The sequence below is a fragment of the Alligator sinensis genome, unplaced genomic scaffold, assembly GCF_000455745.1.
Source record: "Alligator sinensis unplaced genomic scaffold, ASM45574v1 scaffold1008_1, whole genome shotgun sequence".
Classification (NCBI taxonomy): Eukaryota; Metazoa; Chordata; order Crocodylia; family Alligatoridae; genus Alligator; species Alligator sinensis.
The window spans coordinates 487265-502114 of record NW_005842013.1 but is presented as its reverse complement, the minus strand read 5'-3'; the positions used below and the strand labels follow the sequence as shown (position 1 = coordinate 502114).

The 14850-nt window shown below is 52.1% G+C and overlaps 1 protein-coding gene across 1 annotated transcript in view; it reads left to right on the top strand.

Moving 5' to 3' along the window:
- Window positions 1–14850, top strand: part of CAPN5 (calpain 5) — a 92730-nt gene that overhangs the window by 16066 nt on the left and 61814 nt on the right. The window contains exon 2 of the mRNA XM_025202059.1: window positions 14742–14850. This exon is cut by the window's right edge and continues 1 nt beyond it. Coding sequence (XP_025057844.1) covers window positions 14757–14850 — 94 coding nt within the window. The 5' untranslated portion in view covers window positions 14742–14756. The remainder of the gene's footprint in view (window positions 1–14741) is intronic.

Here is a 14850-nt window from a genome sequence, read left to right as displayed (position 1 = left end):
TTTTCACCACCCATTTTTGTACCAAAGACGTTCACTTCGGTGCCTGGCTCCTGGGCTACCTGCTTGCTCGGGGAGGTGTGCTGCTTTGCCTGGGTTGGTTGCAGTCCTGCCTTTCCTCCTTCTGGTGTCTCCTCCAAACCTCTGAGTCTCCCAGTGGGAGACGGTGGGGTCCAGCTGACCAGTGCAGGGGGTGACTCAGGAAGTCCAGGCTGAGCTCCCAGCCCTGCCTCTCATCTACCAGTGACTCTGGTAGCCATTGCACCCTGTGCCTCTTCTCCCCATGTCCGTCTCCTCTAGTTACATTGCCCTGGGCTGGCTGGATTGAAGTCATCAACGTTTAATAGACTTTTCCATTTGTCCTTCAGTTTCTTTTCCAAAGGAAGCTGCATTCTCGTTGGCTGATATAGCCATTAACACATACAGATTTGCAGCTGATTAGCTCCTTTACACTCCATCGGAGGCATCTTTTTGATGCATCTTTTTGGAGGTGTCCAGCTGGGATTTACTAGGTGGGTCTGTGTGTGCGCATGTGCATGTTGGGAAGGGGGCAGTCTAAGAGCTGGAGAATGGGTTTCCCTGGTGGGTAGGAGCATAAATATTTATGATTTGATAACCAAGTCAATTGGATCTTAGGTAGGGAGATGCTATAACCTAGGACAGTAAGCTCTCCCAGGTGGGCTCAGCGGATGATCCCAATGACGTATGTGACAGAGTCATCTGCAGTCAGAGACTGGATCCCAATGTGGCCTGGTAGGTAGAGCGCTAGGCTGTTAACCCTGGCTCTTCTACTGTCTGGCTGGGTGGCCTTGAGCATGTCACTTAACCTGCATTTCTCCATTTTTCTACCTGTAAAATCGGCGTCATTTCAGTTGTGCCATCTGGCAATGACCAGTGCTATGTGACATCTAGCAGTGCTTGTTCTGGTAGGGTTCCTTTGATCAGTGGTGGGGACATCCCTGCCTCATCATTATAAAATGTCAGATTTTTCTTCCCCTCCATGTTTTTTTCCTTGCACAATATTTGGAGACCCTCTGAGCTCAGCGGGGCTAGCGCTTACCAAACATTCGGGCAGTGCACTACTTACTAAACACTTGGGAGGGCACAAGGGACAGCTGCTGAACACTTCAGCACAGCAGAAGTGTTCGGTAACCACAACGTGGAAGCAAACTTCCTGCTGCCGTTAATGGGGTCTGGATCTGGTCCAAGACCCCAACAGCGCAATCCGCCTCATCTCAGAAGTGGCGCTGTGTGTCCACAGGGAAAGCGAACTGAGTGGCGCGGTGTTCCCGGGGCTGCCTGCGTGTCCAGGGCCCTGGCAGCTTGCAAAGGAGTACAAATGAGGCACCCCGTGTTGGATCCCGGGGAGGAAATGCCTCCCGGGCTGAGGATATCCTGCCGCTGCAGACATTGTGCGTGGAGCACGAGACCTGCCGCTGCAGTGTGCTTCCTGCGCTGCCAAACCTGCTCAGAAGAGACTGGCGTCACCCCCCAGAAAGGCTCTCACTGGCCTTTGGAGGAGGTAGAAAGGGCTGCTGGGGCCAGCGGCACCAGCTTTTGTCCCTGCTTCAGAGCCCTGTATAGGTAGAGTCACGGAGGAGCCCTCTTCTCCCTTGATCCACCCCAGAAACAGCCGCGAGCTGTCTGACCCAGCTGCACGAGGTCTACGGTGCCAGCTGAGCACTTGCAAAGAAGCAGCAGGGCAATGGTGAGTAGGACCCTTGCTTATCAACATGCATCACGCAGATCAAACTATGGGCCCTGCTTGTCACGGTCAAGCAGCCGCATGAAACCGCCCCTCAGCCATGAGTATTCACCACGACACGCCGTTCTGGTGGACGAGGGGCTGGATCCTGGTCCATCCAGCCGGGCCTCTGTGTGGCACTTGGGTGTCTCTATGCAATCCTGCTCCACCTTGCTCGAACCCTGGAAAAATCCTCATCATGACTATTTTTCTCCCAGCTCATCCTCAAGGCTGAGGCAGAAGCAGTGAAGAAGAGGAGCACCCCGCTCCCCGTTGTTTTTTAGTGGGACGCAGGCAGTGGAGGAGGGTAGGTGGTATTTAGGTGCTTCATAATAAGTAGAGCATAATCTGGATCGATATCTGTAAGTGCGCTGCTCCGTGCGGTAATAATGGTGCAGTTACTGCTGCTAATGGGGACTGATCCAGAGGTTTGTCATTGATCGCAGTGGGTTTGAGATCAGGCCCATTGAGATTTTCCGCTGTATCAAACACTTCTGAAAACAACGTTCCCTAATTGCAGGGGCACTACGTTTACAGCTAGTATACAACAGTGGCGCTCAGCCTTTTAGCTCTGTGTGCCAGATGAATGGTGTGGGGCCTATCTGTGAGCTGGATCAGGCCCTGCCTGGCACTGCCCCATCCCACCGCCTGCATGCTGGGATTGGGCCCCAGTGGCCTGGCACCATCCTCTCCTGCCCCCTATGCACTGGGCTTTGGGGGACCAAGCATCTCCCTCTCTCATCCCCTTGGGCAGCAGGATCCAGCACTGCTCCTTCCTGCCATGCCAGGATTGGGACCCAGTGACTTGGACGCTGGGACTGGGCCCTGGGTGCCTGGCACCATGCCCTCCTCCCCCTTCTGCATGCCAGGACTGGGCCCTGGGGGCCTGGCACCATGCCCTCCTCCCCCCTGCATGCCAGGATTGGGTCCTGAGGGCCTGGCACCATGCCCTCCTCCCCCCTGCATGCCAGGATTTGGCCCTGGCACCATCTAATCCCCTACATGTCGGGATTGGGTTTTGGACACCTGATGCCATCCCCTGCCAGCCTCTACAACAGCCCGGTGCTGTCCCTACCTGGCCCTGCTCACTGAGACTGGGTGCCAGCTCCAGCGCACAGGGGCCAGGGCTCTCATGGGTCCAGACATTTGGCAGCAGGGAAGCAATGCCACTGCTCCCCTACTGCCAACTTCCAGAGGATCCTGGCGGGCAGGATAACACGGTGCCCCAGGCTGGATCTGGCCGGCAGCGCTGCAGGTTGAGCACCCCTGGTCTACAACCACACTGGCCCTACTGAAGCCCAGCAGAAATGTGGTTGCTCACACTGATGATATTTCTCAGATTTCCAGTGGAAACAGGGTTCGACTGAAAATGCGCCTCTGCGGCGTTAGGAGCCAGAGCAGCTGCCGTCATCGCAGGAAGCGAGACCAACCGGGGACAGCTTTGGAACGGACTCATCTAGGGCAGCCCCGGGGCTGGGCGTCGGGGCCTTGACTTCTCGTTTTCCTTGCCTGCGGTGGGAAACTTGCCCTGTTTCTCTTTCTGTTTCTCTCTGAGCGCGAAGTTACACGTTATGCTTAGCCCAGACTGAATCTGTGGCATGTTAAGCTGCATTAAAGCTGTGCGCAGTCTCACGTTAAGGATTAATACGTTTCTCCCCTGCACAGCTCTGACTTGCTATTAGAGGACTGGCGATAAGGGGTGTGAGTATAAGCCAGGAGACCTGGCCTCTATTTCTGCTTGGGAGGTTGCCTGCGGGGCTGGAAGCAATGCACTCTGGGATGCTGGGGGACTGCAAATTGCTTGTTTTATCTCCGTGGAGCAGATTGAAGTTACTGTAATACAAGCTAAGTTGCACGGCCCAAAGTTAACCCCCGCCTGAAGTGGCACAACTTTGAGTTGCCCAACAGGCACTTAACGCAAGTTAACAAGCTTTTAATGTGCGGATGCTCATGTTTAAAGTGTCCTTAGTATGTACTAAATATAATGCAGAACTTTGCCCCGAGGCTCAGCATTTCCCTCTGTAAGATGGGCACGATGGTGGTGCTGTGAGGCTGCACAGTCAAGCTTGAGAGGTGCTCTGCATTACCGAAGTGTGTTAAAGGTTGCTATGTGCCAAAGTCAGGCTTGGAAGTAGGGGGGTTTTGGTGCCCGGAGGCCTGTGCTGCGATTCACCACCCACCTCTAGGGTAATACACTACCCAGCACCAGGTCTGGGGACCTCTGCACCATGAAGGGGAGCGGGACTGGTTGGAAAACGTCCCGTGTCTTGATGGGAACTTTACTGTGGGCTGAGATCTGGGCACCAGGGAATGAGCACAGTTCTCTTGGAAAACCGAGCCCTTGCTAGACATGTGTTTTCCAAACCCTTCACAAACAATGCAGCAAACATGTCTGCTGTTGGCACAATGTCCTAGTCTCTTCCCACTGCCTTGGAGTTTGCGTCCAACAGCAAATCTCAGTCCCGGAGCAGTGATTCTTTATGTTTCAATGCAAGGAAGGAGGCACGTCTCGGTTTCTGCCAAGGACAGCTCTCATATGCAAGCAGTAATGTGGCAAGGAAGTTTGGCGCGCAGGGCAAAGTCCGCAGCAGCAGCTTGCCCTCACCCTGCGCACAGATCCGGGGGGCACATGCCCCTCCATGCTTGCCAGGAAGTGCGTGCAGTGGCGGGAGCTGCCCTCCCCCTAACCCCAAACAAGCCACTCGAGGCTCTGTCCTGCACCCCTCCTCAACTGGGCAGTGTCTGTTGGTACCCCTTTGCTTTGGCACCTGGGGCAGTCATCCCACTGGCCCCCCACTTGCTGCGGTACTGTATGCAAGGCCTTCAAAGCTGTGGTTATTTTCAAATGGCAATGGTCCTGGATGTAGAGGCAAGAATCAGTGACTTTTGCAGGGTTTGCCTTGGCTTTAACCCTGGCGCATAAGATCAAAGGTCTTTCTACTGGGAACATTGATCCAAGCTGATATAAAGACAAGCTTAAGAACTGAAGGCCGGTTAGGGCAGCGGATGGCACTCGGGTTATCTGTGATGTGTGCTTGCTTTGTGACCTTGTGACTTGTCTCAGTGCCTCAGTTCCCCTTCATAACGGAGGTACGGTGCATGGGTTTGGAACGAAAAAAGAAAGGTGGTGTGCTTACCTAGACTCAGTGTACATGGCTCTGGGATCAGTTCTTCCCTCATTGAGGCCTTTGCTGAATGGGTAGTGCTGAGATGTCTCCATTCACCATCATTGGTGACCTACCTAGATGGTTTACCTAGATGGTAAACTCTTGCGCGTCTGTACGGTGCACAGCACAAGGGGGTTCTCATCTCAGGTACGTCCTTCTGAGCCCATGAGACGTAGCAAGAGTGGTGAGGTCCTCTGGACTCCACTGTGATGGCAGGGCTGAGCTCTAACCTACATCTCATGGCCTTAAATTGCAGCAAGGAGTCCCGTAGAGAGCAAACTGAGTTATCCTACGGCTTTTTGAACTAAGCAACAAAATTGAACAGAGCATGTTGTGGCACTGGGAGATGTGATTGCTGTCACTGGGCACTAGGTGAGCAAGGCACACCAGTTTCCCTGTGCCTGGTGCAGTGCCAGGGTTGACACAATTGGACAATTTGGGATGAAAAAGTTAAAAAAGTAATGGAGAAACAAAGGAACGTGTGTGTTAGTATGCTATGACCATGGGAGGACAGACGCAGCTGCTGGGTCCCTGCTCGAGCAGCGGGGAGCCAGAAATGAAGATCTCACACACCAGGTGGAGGACCTGAGACTGGTACCCCCGAAAGTTATCACCGTAACGTCTGAAGAAACCACTTGCCAGGTCGTGTTATGGGTAGGGAACTTGTAATAAAGCCTAGGGGTAACTATTAAAGTTCGCTTCCTACCACATCGGACGAGTTGCCATGTCAATTCTGGGAGAGCTCTGGCAAAAAAAATCCTCATAGTAACAGTCAGGCACCAGGGTGGATTAGCGGGACAGGTTGTGGAGGCTCCATCCTTAGTTTTTGAGTGCAGATTAGACACTTGTTTAGACAGGGCTGCAAAGGGTTGGGCTAGACCGTGCGAAGGCCCTGCCCAGCCCATTTCTCTCTGCCTCCGTCTCGCTGCTTCCAAACAACAAGCCTTTCTCGCTGTGCTCAAGGAGGATCTTGAGTGGTAGTGGAGTCCATCCATCATGGACTAACGACACATGTCCAAGAGCCACTTGATGAAACAGCGTCGCCGATCAAGCACTCGAATGGGTCCTGATTCGGAAACGTGACCTCTTATTTCCAATATGCACGAAGATTTTTCATGGACATCAGACGCTGTGAATCCCACCCTGCTCCCCAGCCAGCTCCGTGTGCTAGAGTCGCTGCTGGGTGACTGCTGAGTTAGTGGAGTATAAACCACAAGGGAGCGCGTTAAGGGGAATAACGTGATGGATTGCCAGTGATGGATTGTCACTTAATGTTCTCGGGACACTGCGTAGGTGATTTTGTCATTAATTAGACTAGTAATCATCATTTGTCATTAAGCTGTGCTTCTCATTCCCCAGAGCCCGAGGTGCTTTGCAAAGGAAGTCGGGATCCATTATATAAATGGGCAGTAATGTTTATCCATTTTTTACAGGGGAGAGAAGTTGAAGCACAGAGGCAAAGTGACTTGTTCAAGGTCACAGAGTGGGTCAGTGGCAGAGTTGGGACTAGAGCCCAGGTCTCCTACAGTGCACCCCTGACTTCCAGCCTCTGGGGCCCTTTGTACTCATTTGTCCCCGAGTCCTTTCTTCCTGAATATTTCTGTTCCTGTTCAGAGGAACCGCGGAGGCATCTCAGTGGCTTGTGAAAGTTCCTCTATCAGGGTATCCTGTGACTGGCACCAGAGTGGGAGGACGTCCTTCCAGATCGCAGAGTCCAATGCACCGGGGGAGGATTGCCGGCCAGTGACCCTGCCCTGTACTGACACATCTTTAGATGTCCCCCTTGCTTGGGGCAGCAGCTCATATGAGGCTCCTTGGCATCAGGGTGGATTTGATTTAAAGCAAATTAAATCAGGAAGCCTTGATTTAATCACTGTTTTCTACAAAAAGTGTATTCTTGTTGTTCAACATCCTGTATTCATTTAACTTCTTGAAACTTTGCACTTGTATGGAGAGGTAAGGGCTTGACTGTGTACTCAAACTTGGAGAGAGACAAGAGGGCTGGTGGTAGGTGAGCAGCTCTGTTATCTCTCATCCCCATATACTGTTGTTAACAAGGATGTTACCTCTGCAGACACACATCCACAGGTTGAGACCTGAAACTAAGCATCGCAGAGATGCTTAATGGGATTGTCTAGACTGAGCCCTGAGTCCCATGCGGTAGAGTGGTTTTCTTTAGTCTTTACAAACCTATAGAGCAGCCTCTGGGAACCCCATGGGAGTGGGCCCCGAATACGGTCCCTAGCCTGTTGTGACCTATTTATAAAACTTTTCTGAAAAATGTTACATACGTCTCAAATAGTATATAATTAGAAGCTATAATCCACAGTCCATGATGAGATCTTTGAGCTTTAACATATCTTAAATTAAAACTGTATATAGTTTTTTGTTTGTTTTGATTTTTTAAAAAAGCATCTTAACAAAGAAATTTAAAAATGTGATTAAATTAAAAAATCTGATTTAAAGTAAAATTAAAAATCAGATTTTGTCTGTCAAGGGCGCGGCAGGCGAGTTCAAGGGACGCCCTGGCCTCGGGGATCTGTAGATCCCATGTCCTGGTTTAAAAACAGGGCAAAGCAGTTTGTTTTACTGCACCCTGGACCTGGCAACGCCCAAGCCCTTGTAAAAAAAAAACAAACCCCAAACAGGTGGGGAAACAAAACAGGTGACTCATGGTTTGCAACCCCGTGAAGGCGCAAGCAAACAGGTGGGGAAAGGAACACAAAGCAGGGCTGTCTGTGCATAATGTTATCCCTGCGTTGCTGAGAGTCTTGTTTGTTCGGTGGAAACACACAGTTTGTATTGGGAGAGTGCGGACCACGGGCTATAGAAAGCCCGGGTCTAGTCCGCAGCAAGTTTCCACAGATACCAGTGGAGATAGGATATTTTCCTTCTGCTCTGAGAGCCGAACAGCTACTGCAAGCAGTGTAGCGCCCCTTGCAGCTCTGAACTCTGGCGTGGGCGAGGAGTGGTGCCCGCTGGCACCGTGTATCGTGATGCCAGATCACGCTAACGCCATGCCAGAGCTGGGTGCTCTGCTGTAGGAGAGCTGGAGCTGTAATATTTCCGTGAGGGCAGTGGAATAGCCTCTGAGCAGCCTACAGAAACACCTTTGATCATTAGCCTGGCCATTAGCTTGCCATTTAACCCCTCCAGTGCCCCAGCTCTCAGTCAGGCTCTCTGTGCCCTTTGCTCCCGTGCCCAGAGGATGTGTAGCCAGTCCCTGCCAGGATCTTATGGTCTTGGCTGTTTTCTTCCCTGTCTCATGTTGTGTTCAACTGGCCACAGCCCTGGCTGTGCCTGTTTCTGATAATCCTGAAGGTTTCTGAACTTGATCTCGTCAGCCTTGTGCACAAAGAGAAAAAACAACGAGGCTGCCCAGGGCCTAGCCACCCGGCAGGTTTAAAGCATGACAGAGGGCAGGGAATGAAAGTGTCTCTGGCTTTTTGCAGGGGGCTGGAGCCAGTCAGGCTGCTGCTCGCTCTTCCCTTGAATGGTTTTGTTTTGTACGTTGTATGGATATTGCCTTGAACAGCAGCTTCCTTTTTCTCGTCTCCTTCAAGGCTTCCCTTTGCAACCCAGCTCCGCTTCCAGCAGTTTTGGCACCAAGCACCATGTCTGCACTGCATCTGCCATCCTGCAGTGCTGTACAGACCCGAACTGCTCTTCTTCCAGCCACGTGGTGCGGCTGCCTCTGGGGTGGAACACGTCAGCTGTTCCACAGTGCTCAGCAGCAGTTTAGGACAGGAAGTGAAGCCTGCTGCACCCCTTGAAAATGGAGGGGGAGCTTGTGTGTTATGAGAGAGGCCCACGCTGGCATGCTGCAGGCTGGTAGGCACAAATTGCAAACCCTGCTGCAAGGTTTCAGCCATGCACGTGATAGGAAAGCTTGTTCCCGAAGGTATCACGTCCCCAGGGGCAGGGGGTCTGGTGCCAAACAGGAGGGTAGATCATAATCTGGAGGATCCTGCCATGCGGCATTAGGCCAGTGGTTGAAGGGTATGGCAAGGAGCTTTAGGAGGGAAGAGCCCTCTGTTGCAAAGCTCTGCCTTTCCTTTGCACTCAGAAGTGCAACCCAGAGCTTTCTGCTCCCTCCAGAGCATCTTGGCTTAGAGGCAGAGCCGATGTCTTGTCCACGGCATCTGAACATCGCGGTCCTCTGCTCTGACCGACGCTGGCCATAAAATGTTACCCAGCAACTCCTGCCTGGAGCCCGTAACTTCTGGCCACGCCAGAGCATGTCTTTTTTTTCAGAAAAGCCCCAGCTCCCACATCCTAGCCAGGCCTAAATCTTGCTGGGGTTTTCTGTGCGACGTCTCTAAGAGATGCCCTTTCCTCTCCACACCACTGTGGCTCTCATCCAAGCAGTCATCATCGCCCGTCTCGGTTCTGCGGCTGGGCTTGGCTAATGCAGCATTGCCTCGAGCGTATCTGCACAGAAGCAAAGAAGGGCCTCCTACACCATTGCTTGGGCCTCGTCACCCCGGCCTGCATCCCTGAGCTGGCTCCCAGTCCAGCTAGCTCCTTGTCTGTGCTTTCCAGCCCCCCCGCTAGCCCTTAGCCACACCCTGCCCATCCTCTTGCTCAACTCCCCATTTGTGCTCAGCTCTCTACTGCTCACTTCTTATATTTGCAAGCAAAAAATCTCTACTTTCTCCTCTGCTGTGTCACGTGTTAGGCCCGAGATCCCCATAACCAGGTCCAGGCTTAACAACCTTGGTCTCTTCCAACCTCTGTGCAAAGCTGTGATGCCTACAAAGAAGGACAGGACCGTTGATACAGCACCTAGCCCTACTCCTGCTTATAACTGGGGCTGTGAGACACTAGTGTAGTACAGCTCTGGAAGAGTGCCTGGTCGTTGCTTATCGTCTCTGCCTTCTTAGGGTTTCCTGTGCCCTCCGGTAGTCGGGGACCAGTGAAGAGCTGTGCTCATCTGACTGCGGTGTGACGCTCCCTGCTCAGGATTTCCTCTCTACAGATCGAATCACAGATGCACAGAAGTTCAGGGCTGGAAGGGACCTCGTGAGATCCTCGAGTCCAGCTCCCCTCCCCGCTCTGGGCAGGAAAGCCTGCTGGGGTCAAATAACCGATCTCTCTCTTTCTCACTGTTCTCTCCGAATATCCCTGCCCTCCTCCCCAACCCCTGCCTTTGCATATGCTCAAGCGTGCCATGATGCAGACCCAAGACTAGAGCGTGACCAGGGCTAAACAGTGCCGACAAGAAATTCCTGGTCTTTGCCTGGGGCTTGCATAGTACTATAATCCCAACCCACCTCCCTTTGAGGCCAAGAGCAAATGAATCATTCATTTTACTGGGAACCAGATAAGGCTCTGAATTCCTGCCTCTCCAGCAGAGAGCTGCAGATGCAAACACAAGCCAGCTCAGTGGGACACCTTTCACCTGAGGCTCTTGACCAGTGCTCGTGGCTGCATCCTTGCAATGCTCTGGGATGGTTGGTATGGACTGTATAACCCCACAGGGCCACTGAGCCACAGACAGGTGCCGTGACTCTCAAAAGCCCCGGAGCAAGTGGAAGGACAGAGCTCCCAACCCAGGTCCCCGTGACACCCGTGCTTAGGACCGTTGAACCCAAAATGTACAGGGCTGCTGCGTGGGCCAAGGACGAGCTTCTTGGTGCAGTCTGAGTCACTGGACAGAGTTCCTCACGGTGCTGCGCGTGGTACAGCAGCAGTCTGAGCTGTGCTTTTCCAGGGGGACTGCTGTTGAGTTTCTGTAGTCTTTAAATAAGATGCTCCCTTCCTGCAGGTCAGGTGGCTGGTCCAGCTCTTGGGCTGTCTGTACTGAAAGCAGAACAGCCTGGGAGCAGGAAACACCGTATTTACCAACCGACCACGTGTACTCTTCCCCCAAAAATCAGCCTTTGAAAACCGAGGTGCGTGTGTTAAGCTGGGGAGCTGGTTTTTCTTCACCAGCTCAGGAGCTGCTTTGCTATCATGGCTGCTGCTTCTCTCCAGGCTAGCATCCACCCGGGGTGGAGTCAAGTGTTCACCCTTTTATACCCGCTCCAAATTGGCAGGAGCTTTTGGCAGATCAGCCAAAAGCTGCTGCCAATGTGGCAGTGGTTGTGAAAGGGTTACCCCTTTCACTGTTGCCAGAAGCAGACAGTGAGCAAAAAACCCAGTTTCTTAGTTGGTCTAATAAAACGTATCATCTCTGAACCAAGAGATCTAGATTTTTGCATTTCTTTTTGTCTCAAACCAACACGGCTACCAACTACATCCCTGAAGTGGGATAATGGGTTGGTACCCCTGTAACATCCTGGGACACAGGACTTTGTTCCTATGAAAAGCTAGGCTTCTCTCCTCTTTTGGTCCCTGGTTTTGATTGGGATCAATCGAAACCACCTCAAGTGGGATGTCTGTTTATAACCTAACCGACTGGCTCAAAGCCTGAAACAGGATGTCTTGGTTTCTTCAAACAAGTTTGTTATGATTTGATTGCGATCGCTCTGGGTAGTCTTGGCGTCCGTTTAACTAACCAGTCCCCTTTTGAGTGCGCGTGTGCGTGCGTGTGGTTTTGGTTGCAGTAAGCGTGGCAGCGTTGCACGACAGAGCACTTCCTCCTGCTTTTGCAGCAGCTGGTGAAACATTTCCCTCCGCTTGGCATTTGTTATTCTTAAATGTCGTTTGCCATCGTCTTGCCCTTTCACTTTGCTGCGTTCGGTCTCTGACATACCTTATAGTCTCCTCCGACCTTGACTCACCTAAGTTGGCGAGAGCTCTGTGCTCGGGGTCCTCCGAGCACCTTGGCTGTTACCTGCTGTGACTTCCCCCTTCCTTCCCTTTCCCGTTTTGTCAGCGCTCACGCCACGAACTCAGTTGCTCTGCTCCTAGTGGCCTCTACCCTCAGTGGCTAGTCCTGGGGGGTTTCAGCCTGCCGTCATGGCACGACAAATAGGCCAGACTTCCCAAAGTCATCTTGTTTCATATGCAAATTTTGCTTTTTCATTGCTTCACTTGAGATCACTAATGGGACTCAGTCTGAGCCCTGGTACATGCAGATCCTTGAGGCCACTAATTTCGACCTTCATGATGAAATCTGGCTGTTTGATCCTCCTTTTTGCTTCCTCCCTTTCCAGTTTCTGACCAGTGGGGATGCTGGCTCTTGCCCCATGACAACTCCATTGGTTTAGCTCAGGAGTGGGCAAAATGGCGGCTGGACTCCATATCCCAGCAGCCCCTGCCCTCAGGGCTGGGGCCGGTCTCCATGGAGCCCCCAGCTGCCCCTGCACTGTGATAGCACAAGGCTGGGGTTGCCATGGACACTGGCCCCAGCCGCACTGGCAGGGCAGGGCAGGGGGCTTCTTTGGAGCCGGTGGGATCTTGCGATGGGGCCAAGGCAGAGCTGTGATCTGCATCCTGCATGCTGAAGACAGGGGCGCGCAGGCAGCAGATCACGGCTCTGCCCCGGCTCCTTGTAGCGGGGACAGCCTGGTCCCAATCCGGGGCAGAGCTGTGATCCGCTGCCTGCACACCCCTGCCCAGAGCATGCAGGCTGCAGATTGTGGCTCTAATTGGAGTCCACTGCCGGCCCGTGGGCCACACTTTGTCCACCCCTGGTGTAGCTGCATCTCCCACTGGATCTCTTCTCAGGTCTTTTGGAAGTTTGTCTGGATGACATCACCTGATACTTCTTTTTCTGCTGGCTTTCTTGGCATGTCCAAAGCACTCTAAGAGATTAGCAAAATACATTTTTTTTTTCCCCATTGCAGACATTGCAGAGGTTTTGACTTTATATCACAATCTTCCAGGTGTTTTATTATTCTGTATGCAATTATCTATTCATCCAAGTTGCCAGGTGCAGAGATCAGGTTTACCGGCCTGCAGTTCCCCAGAGCATCCCGGGAACCTTTTTCAAATATAAACATGACATTTGCTATCCTGCAGGCCTTTGGAGAGAGAGCTGTTCTACATTCAGAGCTGTGCTCCGTGCCAAGAGAACAGAAATCCATTTAGATACGATGCTAATGGAAATCTGCACAGCTCTGCTGAGGTCCTGAAATACTTCCAGTAAAAGAGAAAAACGGGTCTCGCTTTCACGGTAGCATTTACAAAGGATTCATAAACGGCCAATGGGCGTTTAATCAATCGATCAGTCGTTTAACAAGGATTAGGCAATTCTCATTGCATCCTTGAGGTAAGATGGGATCAGAAATGCACAACAGCCTTTGCCAGGACAGTACTGCTACGGCTACTTTCGTATGACATTTTAGGATTACAAAAGTGGTAGTAGTAGTTCTGTCCTATCAAATGCTGTCAGCAGCCTGATAGCATTTGATAGGACAGTCCTACTATAGCATTTGCAAATGGACCCAGGGGCTGACTTTATAGCAAGGACATAATTCTCAATTAGACTCCTTACAACTGTGCTGTCATAGGTGTTACAGCACACTTTAGCAATGTCGATGCTGCAGTAGGGAACCGTGATCTTGGCACAAGTCAGCTTGGAAAACTTAGCAGTGAGTAAGTGTAGCAATGAGGAGCAATGAGGTTTTGTACCTGGATTTCCACACCCAGCGTCTTGATTGTATCCTCACCACAGCCAGAGATGTCTTCCCAGTTTCATACAAATCACTTGTCTCTTATGCAGCTTCTTGTTCTATCAGCGTGTCCATCGGTTAGTGGCTCCCCAGATCTTTTACCAGAGTAGCTCGTTCACTGCCCACCATCAGGACCCCCGTGCATTTCCCTCTGTCCCCAGAGTGATGCAGAGGGTCCTAAGGAAGGTGACTGCCACCCCACAGGCGACAGCGAAGAGGGCAGAGATGGATGCGAGGCCCTAGACTCCTGATCAAAGGAGTTGGTAGCAGTGCCTCGAAGCCGCTGGGCTGATGGACAACCAAAGGCAACACGTTCAGATGCTGTTTCTCTTGGGTGCGTGTAGGACATAATTTCCTCGTCTCCTCTGTGGCCAGGAATTCAGCTGCTTGCTGTGAGACTGTAATTAATCTAGAAACATAAGGCTCTGTGCCAGGAGGCCTTTTTAATTAAAAATCAACCAAGCTGGGGTATCCAATAAACTCTCTGTTAAAGCCCAACATCATTGCTGCATGTGCTTGGATATAATCTGGGGCAGAAAAGACCGGGGTGGTGGAGCCCATGAGCTAAGGTCTTTACATATGTCTGTTCTGCATTGCTGTCCTCTGGGACCATGTCCATCTCCTTGGGTCCGGTAAGGGACACTTCTTATGTTCCTGCAGTCAGGAGGAGCATGGAGGTGGCTGCGTGGGGCCTGATTTAATCATAGTTTAGGAGGACACAAGGCAGTAGGAGCCTGTGCCCTTGAAAATGGTGGGGCTGTGCTGCACAACAGCCCATCTGGAAGACCAGAGTGTGCGACCTGCAGGACAGGGCAGTGGTGCTGGGTGTCAAGCAGAGCTGGAGCCTGATGGATGAGCCCAGGGAGCTATGTCGGGGCATGGGACTGAAGCATAGATGGGAGTGAGGGTCGTGCATGGTCTCAGGGTGACACTTCTCCCTGGGTCCAAGCCCCAGCGAAGCTTCTTGCACACCCGATCCTTTCATGGGGACCTTCCACTGGGCTTGCATTTTACTAGCACAGGGGAGGCTTCAGGTGTGACTCTGCTTCTTATCCTGTGGCCTTCACTGTGGTATCTGATCCCCCAGGGCAGGGCGTAACATTAATGGGACCCCTTTGCCCTGGGGTTTAGTGAGGCAGGCTTTGGCATAGTAAGATGATCTCTCTCCCTTCATTTTAAGATGCATCTTCTCAGTAGAAAGGAGGAGCCTGATCTGTCATTGCCTCTGCCCAGGATCCATCCCATCCCATCCATGTTGTTTTTGTCCCCCAGGGCCGGCGGTGAAGGATGTTCTCCTCGCTGAAGGCGTACGAGAATCAGCGGTACGCGTCCCTGAAGAAGAGCTGCCAGCGGCGGAAGCAGCTCTTTGAGGACCCGCTCT